Source organism: Branchiostoma belcheri, unplaced genomic scaffold (genome assembly GCF_001625305.1).
Source record: "Branchiostoma belcheri isolate BF01 breed outbred unplaced genomic scaffold, Haploidv18h27 scaffold149, whole genome shotgun sequence".
NCBI lineage: Eukaryota > Metazoa > Chordata > Leptocardii > Amphioxiformes > Branchiostomatidae > Branchiostoma > Branchiostoma belcheri.
Genome location: NW_017802924.1, coordinates 85,965 through 102,902, shown reverse-complemented (window position 1 = coordinate 102,902; position 16,938 = coordinate 85,965). Strand labels below are relative to the sequence as shown.

At 39.0% G+C, this 16,938-nt stretch overlaps 1 protein-coding gene across 1 annotated transcript in view; it reads left to right on the top strand.

The window, feature by feature from the left end:
- LOC109465122 overlaps nt 1-16,938 on the top strand; it is a 126,557-nt gene that overhangs the window by 92,145 nt on the left and 17,474 nt on the right. Inside the window, exons 79-87 of the mRNA XM_019762263.1 lie at nt 1,252-1,387; nt 2,578-2,758; nt 3,483-3,643; nt 4,152-4,213; nt 5,097-5,289; nt 6,284-6,462; nt 7,215-7,335; nt 13,310-13,463; nt 14,074-14,186. Coding sequence (XP_019617822.1) covers nt 1,252-1,387; nt 2,578-2,758; nt 3,483-3,643; nt 4,152-4,213; nt 5,097-5,289; nt 6,284-6,462; nt 7,215-7,335; nt 13,310-13,463; nt 14,074-14,186 — 1,300 coding nt within the window. The remainder of the gene's footprint in view (nt 1-1,251; nt 1,388-2,577; nt 2,759-3,482; nt 3,644-4,151; nt 4,214-5,096; nt 5,290-6,283; nt 6,463-7,214; nt 7,336-13,309; nt 13,464-14,073; nt 14,187-16,938) is intronic.

Sequence of the window (16,938 nt, the reverse complement as noted above, 5' to 3'; positions counted from 1 at the left end):
ATCGACGGAAAGTTTTTGTGACATTTTTCTCTACAGTGTGTGTATCAATCTAAAAGGCAGTAAAAGTAAATGAAATTTTCTAAGGTGTTCGGTATAACCAATAGTATTTTGAAATGGCTGTAAATTCAGATTTTTACCATAAAGTTTACTTGTTGTATTACAAACTTTTCGGTGTGTTTTTTACTTCTGGGTACTGGAAGTATTTTTTGGGTGTCTGAGCTGTGTGTTTGTTTGTGTGACGTTTGTACGGACTGTTTAGGTTGACAGCACATGGGTGGGAGATGATTGCCAGAATGACGGGATGTCAAAAGGTCAAATAGAGGAAATGGGGTTGAACTTAAAGATTTCAGGAAGCTGCGAGGATTGCATATTTTTTGGAAGTCTGAAATCTCTCATTTCTTGTTAGTGGAAAACTTAAAAAGGCAATACATATGCCAAAAAGCAGTTACTCAAGCAACTGGATATGATTTTGAAAACGTCAGACGTTTCAGCTAGTATCCACTAGCTTTTGTCAGTGACTGACAGACTAGAGGGGAAATGCAGGTTTATACACCTTATAAACCTTATAAACCTGCATTTCCCCTCTAGTCTGTAAGTCACTGACAAAAGCTAGTGGATACTAGCTGAAACGTCTGACGTTTTCAAAATCATATCCAGTTGCTTGAGTAACTGCTTTTTGGCGTATTGTATTACCTGGATGTTAACCTTCATCGACGTAGCGGTAAGTCTTGTTTAGAATTTATCAAACTGACAGAATACAAATCTCTAACCCTGACCAATCTGGACTGATACACCACAGTAAGTCTTAGAATAGTTTACAAACTTATTGTTTTGGAGCATTTCTCAAACATACTGTTTAATAGTCGTTTTCTTCAACTAACAAATGACAAAACTACCGCTGACTTAGCAAAGACTCGACACACAAAATGACACACCAGCTTTTTTTATACACACACCATCTGCCATGATTCAGAAAAGAAATAGCATTGTTTGTTTTTTTGGTTATCAGCCCGACAAACTTGTACTTAAGATTTTGACATTCTATAATATTTACTGTTTAATAAGTGCTTGATAATATTGTTGTTTGTTAAAGTGGATAAAAGGAAATCAGAGCCATGATTTTTTTCCTATCTGGTATGAGAATGATCTTGATTGTGGACTTGATTGAGGGTCTCTTTTCATTTCTTGGTTATCAACTGTTACAATTAATTATTATGATAGATTTAATAATGATTATTTTGCTGACTACAGAACACTCAGGAGTACCAGGACTCAGATGTGTTACCCCGGCAACACTGTTGCCAGGATACGGGCAGCTCCTACTGTCGGATGTACCTCAGCAAGCGGCCCATGCAACACAACGCTGGTTATGAGCCACCCAAGATCAGTAAGCTCGTTTGTTTGTTTATTTTGAAAGTTATACACATTCAAGTCAATTCTATCCCATAGCATACTGATGTCTGTGGCAAAATGTGATGTCACTGTAACAGTTGTATAGTTCATGACAACTTATTTTCTTATTGTTCAAGACGGGAAAAAGCAGTTATCTCTTCAATATACTGAATAATATTATTCATTTAATCGTGTAATGATTTATTTTGTATTCGCCTTTCTACTACAGTGTTAAATAAATGGCTGCTTGTTACCTTCGCCAAGAATTGGAGAAGGTTATGTTTTCCTGGCTGTGTGTGTGTGTGTGTGTGTCTGTCAACAGCATAACTCGAGAAAGCTTAGATGGATTATCTTGATATTTGGTAGATGGGTAGGTATTGATGAGAGCTCGAACTGATTAGATTTTGGGCCCCCTGGCGGCTTGTCATGGTACTGCAGCTGAACTTCCGGTTTTGATATCTCATGATCCAGACATGCTAGGGTCACGAAATTTGGATGGCAGGTAGCTCTTGTGCTGCAGAAGTGACGTGAGTTTGGGCCCCCTAGTTGCTTGTTTTGTATAATTCTAGGCTGGTTCTTGGTACTTATGGATGGTATCCAGAAAATCAAGAGATGCTTCACGTATCTTATTTTTTGGCTACTTCAACCCTTTTCAAGTATGAAATGATGACAAAAAAGTCCTAAGAAATGGCAGTAAATGTCAACATCTGACAGATTTCCTCATCCGGAATTCTTCTTTTTAGCCTTGCTGCCTTGGGATCACTTAGGATGCCTTATAATTTCATTTTAATTGTATTTTGTTACTTACGTTTCTGCTGGCTTATTTTTGCTTTTGTTTGACTTTCATTATATGTTATTATAATATTAAATGTTATTTCGTTGTCCGGGTTGTCCCCCAGGAATACTTTGAAAAATGTCTGAAGGCGATAAGTCTTCCTGAACACATTAAAGAAAGATAATTACATGTATATCATTTTTATATGGTCAGACAGGAGTCTAAATCTCTCATGCTGTAAAATTGCAACATGATGTAAGCCAACACCAGTTACCATGGTGACAGACATCTGGTCCAGGTCATTGACCTTATTGGTTTTGAGAAGAGAAGAAGAGGAAACAGAATAAAAAAATATGTTTTCCTTTAGTAAACATGAAAACTTAAGACACCTTTCTTCTGTCTTCCTTCAGGTGCAGGAGCAGGTGACCCTCACCTGACGACCTTGGACGGACTGTCCTACTCGTTCAACGGTTACGGGGAGTACCTCATGGCCAACACCACCGATAGCGCCCCCCGGGGTTTCCTCATGCAGGGCAGGACTGCGCTAGCTGATGTAGAGGAGGGGAAAACACCACTGGCTACAGTATTTAGGTAAGCACTGAGTGTGTAGTGTACAAACAAGACAGCTTTTAAAAAAAGTTGGTCGATCTTATGTTGTTCTAACAGAATGGTCGATGCCAATTGGTTGCAGTGTTATGGGATGTGAACACCACAACGTAAAAGATTTAATCACCACTGGTATAATTATACACTTCGGCAAAATATACTACACCTGCGCAAAATTCGTAAATGTATTGTGCATAGCACTTTGGCAGTACGTCTCATATAAGGACTGGTTGTATTAACATCTCATCTGTACTTTCCAAATGCTTGGTCGGAAAATATGTCATCTGGAATGGGCAAAATTCTGCTGCAAGGCTAACATCAAAATTGAAAATCATAGTGGGCACAGTAAACTGCAGACATGCTTATACAAACATTTACATAAAAGGTTATATAAGTCATTAAAAAAGTCATAACCAATATGAAATGTAACTTCTGATTTGTCAACATCATCTGGCTATCTGATAATGTAATACTACAATGTATATTAATCTCAGAATATATTTAAAACACTGTATGATATACAACAATTTGAAAGTTCTTTGTTCAGGACCAAGGATGTCACAGTCTAGCTGCAACACAAAGATGGCTAGAACCAGTCGGTAAAAATGTTAGAAGAAGTTTCTGTACAGTCATTTACCAGTCTGATAAAAATCATTTGCAGACTATAGAATTTCAGTAATTGCATATTGTTTTTTTCTTTATTTTTCAGCGCCATTGCTGTCCAGCAGGGCAGTGCCAGTGTACAGCTGTACCTGGACAGCACAGGCTCTAGTCTGGACGTGTATGTGGACAGCACACAGATCGCGCTGTCTGACATCGCCAGCGGCAGCAGCAGTCAGTTCAGCGATGGGGAATTCCAGCTGATCACAGGTACGATAATCATTGTGTTTCCTGACTGTGGTGTACTGATTATAGGAGGACTGTTATGTAGTAGAATGATCTGTCTGCTTTCTTCAGACTTGTAACCTAGGTACTCCCAGTGATGATCTAGAGTAGGATTGTTGACTTACTATCTAAAGGTTCTGGGTTTGAATTTAATGTTGTACCCCAACATAATTGTGTCCTTGAGAAAGACACTTTACACTATCTCATGTTGTGTCCTTGAAAAGGATCTTTACACCTGTTTTGTGTCTTTGAGAAAAGCACTATAAATTATACTTAGTAATACAATGTACTTGACAGTGTTACCTGTACACATGATGTCTGTTTCTTCTTTTTTCACTCTTATTTTGTACCCACTCCAACCTTCCTCTGTAATTATCCAAGAACCAATAAGGTGTGGTATAAAGACAACATTTCTGAGAAAATAATAATTCTCTATATTATTTCAGACAAACTTATGTGCTAATTTGAAGTTTGTACTTCTGTTGTCCCCCAGATTCCTCCAGTGGTGCTGTGACTGGGGTAAAGGTCATCTTCACCTCCGGAATCTCTGTACAGGTGTGTATGCCTGACACATATTTATTTATAAATCTTGTACTAGACATATGGATAGACTCCTCTCAGTCAAAATAGGACTGACTTTGAAGGTAGATTGACAGGTAAACAATGATTTTGATGTTTAAAGTTAAAACTTTTGGTCCAACACAAAAATTCTCTCACCTAGAGCTTTCGACCAGTCACTCTGGTCTTCCTCAGTAGACTGACCCAGTGAAGCTTGTCACGTGGCTTCTTTGAAGTGTGACGTCAACACTGGGTCAAAGGTATCTGGTAGACGATGTCAACCCTCGCCGCGGTTCAATGTTTTAACTTTATGTCATGTAACTACCAACACAGATGAACTTTCATGATAATGATTTTGATGGTTTTACAGAATGTTATGCAGAATTCAAAATTATTCCACTATCACTCACAGGTTTTGGGGTAGAGTTGATTCAACTTAAAATATTGACCAGAAAATTAACTGTCTTTGAAAATCCAGTTTCCCCCATTGCATGCCGATAAGATTATGCAATTGAAGATTGGCTTGTATCAATTATTTCCAACAATTTGTTTGTAAGATCGTGTTTCCTTTTAACTGTTACATGCACTATAATACTGTAACTTTAGCCAAAAGGCTTAGAATACTTTTACCACAAACCATTTATTCATACATTTACTTATTCATACATAAACTAATTCAACTTGATCATTGATTCATTCCCTTTCACCTTTTTTTCCCTCCATCTCTAAAGAATGACATAAAATAAATACATACAAGTACATACATGACACACATTGATGTGCAGCACTTTATTATGTATGCTGCTATGTAATAGACAACTATAACGTACACAAGTGATTAGAAAAAAAAGATAATTCATTCCCTCCCTCCCTCCCTCAGGTTGATGCTGGTCTGAACATGCTGACCTATGCCGTCTCCATGACCCCTGACCTGAAGGGTCACATCAAGGGCATGCTGGGTAACTTCAACAGCGACAACACCGACGAATTCTATTGGCCGAATGGAACTGCGGTTGCCATTAGCAATGCAACAAACCCAGCGGAGGCAGAGACGTTTCCATGGGGACAGGCCTGTAAATAACTTTGTTTGTTTGTTTGGATAACACTAAGGATTTTGGATCTATGGAAAACAATCTAATAGTATTATCCATTTCGCATGCACCAAGGCACATACAGAAACTGAAAATCACTGAACATTCATAACTTTATATATTAAATTTTCTCTAAGATATACATTCAAAACTGAGCAATTTTTTATCAAAAGCTGTAAGTTTGTAGCATAGCTTTCCATTGAAACGTATTTACTACAAGCAACATTTCAGCACTAGGGACAGAGCCCTTTTCAAAGAACAAGTCCCTACAGGTTTCCGAAAAAGCCCCAATATTTGTAAAGACCTGAATTAAATCATAATCCTTTGTCTAAGTAAGGCTATACCAAGTTGATTTGTTGGTTCTTGGATATTGTAGAAGAAAATATGGTGACGGGGCAAAAAAAAACAGGCCTAGGCATCCTATCATAGCTCCAAATACTACAATCTTAATCATCAAGGTAACATACCTGGCTAACTTATATACATTATTATTTTGTACATGTTAAGTTCAAACAATAAATTTAGAAAGTTAATTTAAACCAGTGCATTGATAGATAACTGTGACAAAGAATACTTTTTTTTTGCGAAAAAAAAAATGAAGTGGGCAAATCCAAGCATGAATAAATGAATGAACTTTATTGCTCCATAATCCTACATGGTACCATGTGTGGCAGTAAGACAACAATACTACAAAACTAAACTACATGTACCTTATTTTGATTACATTTCTTACTACAAGCTACTATCCATAAAGTACCTGAGTTACAACATGGTTATGTATTGATGATATGGTCTCGCTTATGAAACAAAGTGTACAGAGATTGGCCTACGTACGCAGGCAGATATGGTAGCTGGACATAACAACAATTTATGGAATGTATCCTTCTGTGTACCAGATAGGGTGAAGCATCAATTGATTATTTGGTGTAGAAAAAAGAGAAATTTTTTAAGAAGTTTTTTTTTCCCTTTCTCCCAGGGGCATTACCAAACTACGCTGCAGCTGAGCTGACCACAGATCCGGCCGACATCTCGCTGTTCAGCGTTTACCCCGCGGGTCAGACCGCTGCAACCTACGGCAACCTGACCTTTCAACCTCTGTTCTTTGACCTTGACACCATGTTTGCTACTGAGGCAGACAAGTTGAGAGCTATCGAGGTGAAAAACTTTCAGTACTATGTTTAAAATTACCTGATTTTGGGCTGCTTTTCTCAAGAAAAGAAAAGAATTTTAATGCTAACAACTTTGATTCATAAGTCCTCATTGCTTTCATATTTAGGTACATCTTTGTGATTGTGATTATGAGTTATGATTTCTCGATTCAAAATATAATCAAATTAAATGAATTGTGTTATTGGTGCCTTGGTACTATGGAACTGGTACATTGTACAGTCAGCATAGTCCATTACAAATGTAAAATTATGATATTATAGCATTACCGCCACAGCCTGTTCTTCCAAAAATATTGTTTAATTGATTGATTGATGGCAAATTGAATCCTTTTTAGTCTTTCATTATATTTCCAAATGTTTCAAAAAGAGAGAAGAAAGGGCAACTAACAGTAGATGATAGGTAGTATATAGTATTGTTATAATGTATAAATTCCTAGCAATTACCATTAGAATATAGCGTTCCAGTATGCAATACTTAATATATTTTGCATACTGCATACATGTACCCTCTTGTGCATTTAGCCCATCTGGGCAAGAACATGCAATAAAGATTCATATCATATCATCAATTTGTGCTGTAGGTATAACTGCATGTCAATGATATTGTTGGTAATCATTGCATATAGGCTAGTAGGTTAAATCGTACAATTTATAGTACTCAAAAGATTATGTATTATAACAGCATGAGAAATTTTTTGTTTGATTGGTTTATTTTTTGATTGGTTGATTGATTGACAGGTTTGTGGCAGTGCCACTGCTAAGGAATGTCTGTTTGACATCGCGCTGACCGGGAACGAGGCGGTTGGAGCTGCAGCGGCTGCTGCACTGGAGGCGGTTGCCAGCAGCAACGCTGCTCTGGGTAGGTTTTTCCATATTCATTAAGTGTTTCACTATCAAGCTCTATTGCTAGATATCTAGTCACACATTTCAGTAGATTTATCATTAGTCTTAATGAACTGTTACAATATAATTTTGTGTTTACTTGAGGTATCATCATGTCCTAGTCAAAACTTTAAGTACCCATAGTGATTCAAATTGGTAATTAGTGAAGATGTACGAATTTTACTAAATGCAATAATTCCAAGTCTTGAATACCATTAATTCTATGTTACCTTATTATTAAAATAAATAAGAATTGACACTCAGGTAATGAGATAACACTGGTCATCTCAATTTAGGAAAGTCACTGGCCATTTGGAATGTCAAGTAAAAATTTACATTTTGCATTCAAGTTTCACATCAGTGCGCAGGTCTTGATGTAAGGAGTATAGTGATATGAAAATTATTGTTCTGCAGTATTCATAACTTTAGATATCATTTATAGAAAATGCAAGCAGACCGACGGGTTTTTCAGCACCCCGACAGGGCTAGCAGCTACCCCGTCAGGACCAAATCACAGGACCGTCGGTGTAAAGTACTCACCCCGTCGGTGTAAGGTACTCACCCCGTCGGGGTGACACTGTCATAATCACTAAACCCGACGGGGTAATGTCACCCCGACGGGGTGGGAGTTCTGGTCAAAGAGGTGCAAAATCCCAAAACAAAGCCAGGAAAGGTGTAAATTGATCAGTCTATACACACCGACGGGGCAAGTTTACCCCGATCGGGGTGAGCTCTGATCCCGTCGGGGTGAGCTCAGACAGTCATCCAATCCAATTGATGTGCAAAATCGACATTATCAGGACAAAGAATAAGCATAGAGAGCACAATCCACACTCTTCTATCTGCCCCTTTCAGCCAACTATAAGGGTCACAAAAAAGAAAGATTCCAGAGAGCTTACAAACACATACTCACTACTCCAAAGCTAATGTCTAATAGAATTTTACCGACATGATCAATATTGACTGAAGGAGGCCATATAAAATAATACTTAAATTTATTTCCTTCAGTCTATTTGTAAGAATTGAGATGTAGAACACACAGGTCTTGCAAATAAATTGATCAAGTTCCTCAATTGCTATTACACTGGCCACAATATTCGGGGATCGAAATTAATGGCTTAGGCCACACCAATTTAATTTCTTGGTTAACGGATTTTTCCAGAAAAATAATGGAGCGGGCGGGCGAAAAAAAAAATAAAAATAAAAACAGGCCTAGGCATCCTATTATGGCCCAAAATGGTACGATAGGAGCCATGAAGTCAACACACCAGGCTGGTTCAAAATTTAAACAATGAATTTTGAACTTTTAATGATAGATTGCATTGAAAGATGGAATAACTGTAACAAGTAGGATGAAAAGGACTGTTTTTAACTGTTCAGGGCATAATATGAGCATTTTGCAGTTGATTCTGAATTTTTATTTTTATTTGCAAATCAGAAAAAAATGAAGAGGCGAATCCGTTAACCAAGAAATTAAATTGGTGTGGCCTTAGCAGCTGAAAACAGTCAGTCGTTCTTGTGAATATTGCCCACAAATTTTCATATGGTCATAATCGTGTCATATAATGAGCAAAATGCCTTAGCTGGTCAAGAATGGGAGCAATCTCTGATAATTGTCACAAAAAAGGGAGGTTCTCTCTTTTACCTCCTTTGTCTGAGTGGAAGGAGGCCCTTTGTTATAATGTCTGTCATTCAAAATACACACTGCAAGCAGTGCAAATCAGGACTCACTATTCTTCTCAGATATTTGGAGGCATCATGATAAGAAATATGTTGAGAAACTAGGAAGTTGGAACATACATTAATTTTGAACCTTGGTACCACCAGGTGCAGAGTATTTTTGTGAGGATGTCATGAAATCTTTAAACCAAGGAGCTTTAAAAAGCTTGGTGTGACTTGCTGAGAAACTTGACATCGTGTGTATTTTGTCCCATTGTTCTGTCTGAGACAAGTTAATTGGCTGCATTGTTTACTTATTGAGACTTTTTACAGCGAAAGGAGCTTTCATCAATTTTAATGAAAGCTCTTTGCAGCCACTTATAATAATAGGTAGACACACAAGCGGCCATTGGTGCCCTACAAAATAGTCTACTGAGTACATCCTACATTCATATTTCATGGCTGGAGAAATACTTGAATGATGTGTTTTTGTCTACTGTATAACTACTACGGTCAAAATGTACTTCTGTAAATGGGGAGAAACGACACTTTGGGTGGGTGGGGACATTTTGTAGCATGGTCTGTTCCATCAAGGTCCTTGGTTCCATTTGCTGTAGGATCTCCAAGCAGATCCTATACTGTGACAAAGCTGACAGCCTTGTCACAGTAGGATCTGCTTGGAGATTATAGGTCGGTGGGTGTGATGTTTGAAGAAAAAAGTGATTTTGCCCTTCTCCGATAACTTTCTTTTCTACAGACCCTGGAGTATTTTCTACATTACAACCACAGCAATGATATACAAATGTACTAGTATTTCTATGCAAGAAGGTATAAAATGAAATTTAATAGGGAGGACACCATTACTGTCCTTTCAAAGAGTTTGCCTCAGGTGTGCAGTTCCAACTTCACGTTGACGTGCCAATTACCCCCAATTTACGTAATGTGCACTGGCTTGGGTTGGCTTGAGAGTTGAGACCTTTGTTTTTGTTCAGAGAACTGTGGTGACTGGAAATGAAGTACTAGCTCCAAGCAGATCCTAAGGTGGCAAAAAGAAATATGAAATTGGCCAGGCAGTATCCATCGGCCAGAGAGGGTCCAATTTTCCTTGGGTTGGAGATAAGAAATAAAGGACAGTATCCTGACCAAGAAGGTTTATTGCAAGTCAGATATCCAGCTGTTATTAGATTGTGCCTGGTCAGTTTCAACCTGTCGACTCACCCAGAAAACTACAACTTTGAGTGGGTTGATTTTGATTTTAGCAAATTTTCAGGGAAGAAGAAGGAATTTCAGTGGCAAAGCAATCAGAATCCCATAGACTTTTGAGACAGTAGGGACAGAGGGTTCAAAAAGTGGGGGGGGGGGAATGTTAGCTTATTTAAGTCACTAAATTTGCCCACTACATGCTCAACAGTTGTGCTAGGTAGATAGACCTCTCTGATGTGCCTGGTAAATGCAACTACTTGTACATACCAGGATGCATTATTAACAAGTATCCAATGCATGAAATTTATATACAACTAGTACTGGTTTCCAAACCTGGCTCATGCTAATAATTCAGTCATTAAAATCTTTAAACAGTGGCTAAAATATTCCTTAGAATCTAGCCAACATGGTTAAAGTTTACCTATTCGCTATTGTAAGCACTATTCACATGACATTAATCAAAATGCCAAACAAATGGATAAACCTGGAATTTGCTTATATTCAGTCTTTGTTTTGGTCCGTCCATATTGGGGCAAATTATTCTTGTGTTGGCGGCCATGTTTTTGACTGTGAAGTTGAAATATGATTGAAATATTGGAAAGTTGTTCCAGATTATTTCCAGTTTTGGCAACAAAATACTAGACTAAATATATATAAATATGAGCCTAAATACTTAGACTAAGTAGATAAGCAAGAAGCCTAATATTCACAACTTGAGCCTGCTTTCAAAGCAAGGAATTATACAATCCTCTATTTCTGTCCAACAGTACCCATCCGGTAATTATTCTGCTCCAGGTACAATTGTTATGCGGGTTAAAACTAGGTCAGCTATTGTTCTTGACATGCAAATGTCACTGTCCAATTATCAACTTGATACAAATTATCCTATAAGGGAGTGTGTTACATGCCAAATTACTGGTAGTATCTCGGCAGCTTGTACTGGGTCACCCAGGAAAAGCCAGGAAGATAGCCCATGTGAAAACTAAAGAACATTGTAATTGACTATTTGGCCCTTCATCCAGTCAGATTTTCTGCTATCTGGCACCTAACATTGCACTTGGCCATGGGTTTATAGATACATGTAGTAGTATGTGTATTTTTGTTTGCTGCATTGACTGTTAGCACCTATGAAGTATAAAAAAATAATAGCAATGGTTACAGATTTTATTATGATGCATACTTCTCAAAGTCTGAGTAAGGCCACACCTATTTAATTTCTTGGTTATCGGATTTTCTAGAAAAATAACGGAGCGGGCGGAAAAAAAATAAAAATAAAAACAGGCCTAGGCTTCCTATTATGGCCCAAAATGGTACGATAGGAGCCATGCAGTCCGCACACCAGGCTGGTTCAAAATTTAAACAATCATTTTGAACTTTTAATGATACCATTGCATTGAAAGATGGAATGACTGTAACAAGTAGTAAGGAAAGGACTGTTTTCAACTGTTCAGGGCAAAATATGAGCATTTTGCAGTTGATTTTGAATTTTTATTTTTATTTGCAAATCAGAAAAAAATGAAGCGGTGAATCCGTTAACCAATAAATTAACTTGGTGTGGCCAAAGTGCAAGCAAAATTTTTCTTCTTTGTCTGGTGCAGGTTAAATGTTTACTGCACCAGTTCAGGTATGCAGTGAAAAATATTTTGAGCCCTGGGGTATTCTGCTAATGATAGATGAGTTTATCCATGGAGTTTGAAAAGTTGTTATCAACGTTTATTAAATTTTTAGCCATGTCCAAACTCTATTCTTAGTGTTAGCCAGGTTAGAGGTTATAACCTCCTTGCTAGAATTCATCCTACAGTGAGCTAGGTATTGGTGGACAAAGACTAGATTTTTAACCTCCTTGTTAGGACCTACACATGTACAGGATTGTACACGTCATGTACATATATATGGCACTCATGTGGAGCAGGTTGACTGGTCAATCATATCCATTCCTGCCATGTCAGAGATATCCATGACTCATTTGTATCTTTGAAGACAATGTTCTTTCATAATCCTGGAAAATAGAGTCTAGAAAAACTGCAGGAATACACACAGAACTACAATAATGAAGTGATATAATAAACTGTGTATAAACCGCCATCAACCTAGAAGCAAGTTTAATGTTAATCTTTTAAACTTCATTGGGAAATTACTTTCAGTCTGGTCTGAAGGCTTAGGCCATTAGCCCAGCCTGTTCATCCTAGCTGACACACCGACGGGGCTGTTCAACACACCAACGGGGCTGTTCAACCCCGTCGGGGTAACCTTTGAGCCCAGACTTCTCGTGAATTATCACACAAACTTGCTAATTACACTGGTGTGAAGATGTGAATTCTCATTAATTCAGTGGTTTTCATGGGGTGTTCATGAGGATAATTGGATGCGGTCTGGGTGCGGGGTGGTTTTCCACCCCGACGGGGTAGAGTTTACTACCGACCGGGGTGGGCTTCTGATCCCGTCGGTGTGGCTTGTACACCGACGGGATTGCAATTTTTAAAGTGAAATATCTTGACAAATATGTATGTTTTGACCATAAAAAAATAACCTGGTACTGAGGATAACATGATCTTTCAAATGGTATGTAAAAATTTACTTTACCTGCAGAAATGGCAAAGTTGAAAATCAGGGATTTCAACATGGCCGTCTGCAAATTCGGAAAGTGACATTCCAAAATTGAAGTGACCAGTGTTAGATACACAAGAAAAAGGTTATTCAATGACAAGAAATTGAATAGATTTTGAGAACTGTTAGATGTTTTCAAGCTGCACCTACTCTGTATCCTTTTCATCATTGACTAACAAAAAGTAGTAAATACTACTCGAAATGTCTGTCAGTGACAATTTTCAAAATCTAAGCTTGAGTAGCTGTTTTCCTGTGCGTTTTCTGGTTTGGTTCTTTTTCCTTTCATGCCTTCTGGCATACTCATTTTGATCTGAGCAAAGTGAGAAAAGTTGTGTTTAGTGCCTTTCCAAAGGGCACAAGGTTGGTGACTTTGCAGGATTTGAACCCAGGACCTCTTGTTGCTGCGCCAAATGCTCTGCCATTAACTTACGCCACACAACCTTATGATTTCTAAGTCATTAATCAGACTCTTTTTCTGACAGACAACACCCCGCCTGAGTTTAATGTGACATCGGAGGTTCGTGTGACGGTCGGACAGGAGTTCGGCCTGCAGCTGGAGGCTACGGATGACGGGACCGTCACCATCTCACTACAGGATGGGACACCGGGAACTATCAACGCTACAAACTACTACACGTGAGTATGAATCTAAGGTTACCATTACGGTAGTATAGAGCAGTTTCTGAGGTCTTTTTGAATGTCTAGAAAATAAGAGTTTAGTTTACATGTACATGTGAACCTTGATATTTTGAAGATATATTCTTGTAAAATGATAATTTATGCATATTAATAATAATATATTTTTGTCGGCATCACTACCACGCCTACTAAAAATGGCTATTTTGAGCCATTGTTCTCAAGTTATCATCATGATTAACACATATTTATTTATCACATAGCAAAATTACATTGAACAATCAGACAGCTCCATTTCCCCAATAACCCAGTTCATTATAAATATCCAATATACTGACCCCCGAATACGTGTTTTGTTCCACGGGTAACTGTTTTGAACACGTAAAACTTTGATGATGAAAAGGGCATAATCCAGCGTGGTCATTTATTGAGCTGTTATAGAAACCGACAATGTATTATAATTATGATGCTGTATACATCTCAGGGTGGGTCAGTAACCCTCTACTATAGCATATTCTAACTTGTAACCCTACACAAACACTTAGTACAGGACTTAATTAGAAGTATCAAAGCCACAAAAGAAGTTAAACTATATCATCTCTATAACCAGATGGACTCCTACAGACACCACAAATGTGACTATTGAGTTCCTGGCTACTGACGATGCCGGCGCAGCAACACTTGCCTCTCCTGACGTCACTGTCTGCTCCTGTCACAACAACGGTTTGTTTGTTTATTACCTCCATGAAAAATGGAGGTATTGTTTTTGGCGTGTGTGTGTGTGTGTGTGTGTGTGTATGTGTGTGTGTGTGTGTATGTGTGTTTTCGCACATTTGTAGTCAGCATAACTTCAGAACGCCTTTATGGATTGTTATGATATTTGATATGCTGGTAGGTCTTAGGAAGCTGAAGGTCAAGGTCAAATATGGGCCTCATGGTGACTGACCTTGGTACTGCAGCAGAACTTTTGAATTTTGAGGGAAAACAGATGGTGCCGGTTTAATGTAAAACACTGGTCAGGCAGCACGCCTACCCGGGTTTGATTGATGAGGTCCCTATGGAATAGACTACATGTACTGAGTTGACAGCCTGACCTATTTCAGGGCAAAAACCTGTGTTATTTTGTTACCTCCGGGTAGGGATGTACATCCCGAGCGCGGAGGTTTTGTGAGGGAAGACGAAAATTGCGTTCGCACCCGTTTCTCGCGTTTGGGTGGACGGATATGTCTGGGAGTTGGTATACGTTTTGCTGTTGGGCTGTAGATGGTGCACGTTGTTTCGGTTTTTTAGTATGTGTGTTTTAGTGCGTCAAAATGATGCATTTAGACCGCCGATGGACACCCCTTTCAGTGTGAAAGTGGACCTCAGCTTTTGACCTTTGCATGTATAAGGACGATTGAGGTCGCGACCACTGATCTGACCTTTCACACAGAGGGGTGTCAGCATTGTCGATAAATTCTTTCTTTGAAACTGTTCAGATGTGAACCACATGTGCCGTCAATCAACGTCTCATTATCGTGCCCGTGCCGGAAACGCCGGCAGGCCGGCCGTGTCTGAAACAGGGCTGCTATTCACACTGATATCTAAACAAACACATGGCGGCACGACCTGAATATATCACCGCCACTTGTGCTAACCGTGGCAAATATGTCGCTGTTCTTAGCTGCCTGCCGCGGTTTGGTACCGGTTAAATCTAACAGGAATCAATGAAACCTTGCTGATAAGATTGCGATTTGTTTTCGAAAATATTATTTTGTCTCGTGTTTGTAACGTTCGCTCAAAATGAGGTTCTAAGTTTTAACCGTAACATGAAAGATATGAACACGCTTCTGTGCATGTTTTGATGGGTTTTTTTTACGTGATTTGAACTAGTGTGGGATAAGTGGGGAGGGATGGCAGCCGCGGGGGGAAGCGTAGCGGCTTGATACATTTTCGAGAGCAAGTTCCGTTCCGCGCACTGGAGTTGATCGCTGGTCGCTGAGGGTCGGGCAGCCAGATTCGCCACGGGATGCCCCCTGTCCTTTCTATTTTTGGGCTCCAGTCGGCTAGGGGGGATTAGTGATTTCACAGATCATTTAGCCAATTACAAACATTTCGAAACTTTTCGAAAAACTAAAACTGAAACTGTTTTTTTATTCACATTGATTGGCAGCCAATATTCATTGCTTGGCTGAATTGCACAAGTGATTACATGTTAAAATAGCTTGAAAAGAGATACACATTAAAAAGCACAACATTGACGATTAAAATTAAATAGATTTAAAATTTTGTAGCTCAGGTCCATTAAAACAGAGGCGGACTATTTACAAATCTTGATTGCTGAGGCTTATTGCCTGAAACAGAAAAGGTTTCCTCAGTCTTTCAGTTCTGAACTTCGGAACGGAGATGTGGTTTCCATTTCTCAGGGACCGCCGTGTGCTCTGGTGTCTGTCGCAGGGCATCAAAGAATGCAAAGTGTGGCTGACATGCCGCATTTGCTTGAGCAGAGTTTTTGCTGCAGTTTCCCGTCTGTCCTGGAGGGTGGAGAAGGGGGTTGTTTGAGTACTGTTGCCGTAGGATTCTCGCCGCCCTTCTCTGTACAGCCTCAAGAGTGTTGTTCTGTTTTGTGTTACAGCCCACGTACACGACATTTGCATACTCTAACACAGGTCGTATCAGAGTCGTATACACAGTTTCCAGGTCCTCTGGTGGCATCCCGCCCTTCTTGAGCATGCGGAGAAAGTGAAGACGGGTTGAGCCTTTCTTTGCCATGTGTAAGATTTGGCTGTCCCACCCAAGGCTGCGGTGACGTTTGAAGCCCAGATACGTGGCACATTCAACAACCGGGACTTCTTTGCCTCCAAGTGTGAGGGGAGGTGGAACAGGTGGATTTTTTGAAAAGCACAGTCTCAACTCATAGGACTTATCCCCGTTCATAATCATATTGTTCTTGTTCGCACAGGTGTCAAGTTGCGTAGCTTCCTCTTGCATAGTTGTGTCACGTGGTATTCGCGTGAACACACACACACCCAGACACCATTCACTAATTTAAAGAACAGTCCCAACATGCACCCAACATTCTGCAACATACATTACAATACCCGGAGGTACAAAATCTACGATTTTCCTTGTTCTGTACTGTAGTGTAGTGTGCTGTGTAAACACATTACAAAAACTGTTACAAAAACTCATATATTTCATGCAAAAACTCATATATTTCTTGTTTGTTTGTTTGTTGAGATCTCATGTAAATTGGTTTAATGGTGACCCAATGAACAATTGAACTTAACATTATGGAATCTGATCTATTTATCAGATTTGATTTGATTTGATTTATTGAAATTGTAACAATACAATACAGGCAGCTGTTGCTGGTGTTGTGTCCCACATAAACAAATATCTTCTTGGCTTGGCTTAAACAAATAAACAAATATAGGACAGGACAATACTCATTTTCACCTGAGCGAAGTGAGGAAATTCACTGGTAGAGCCGAAA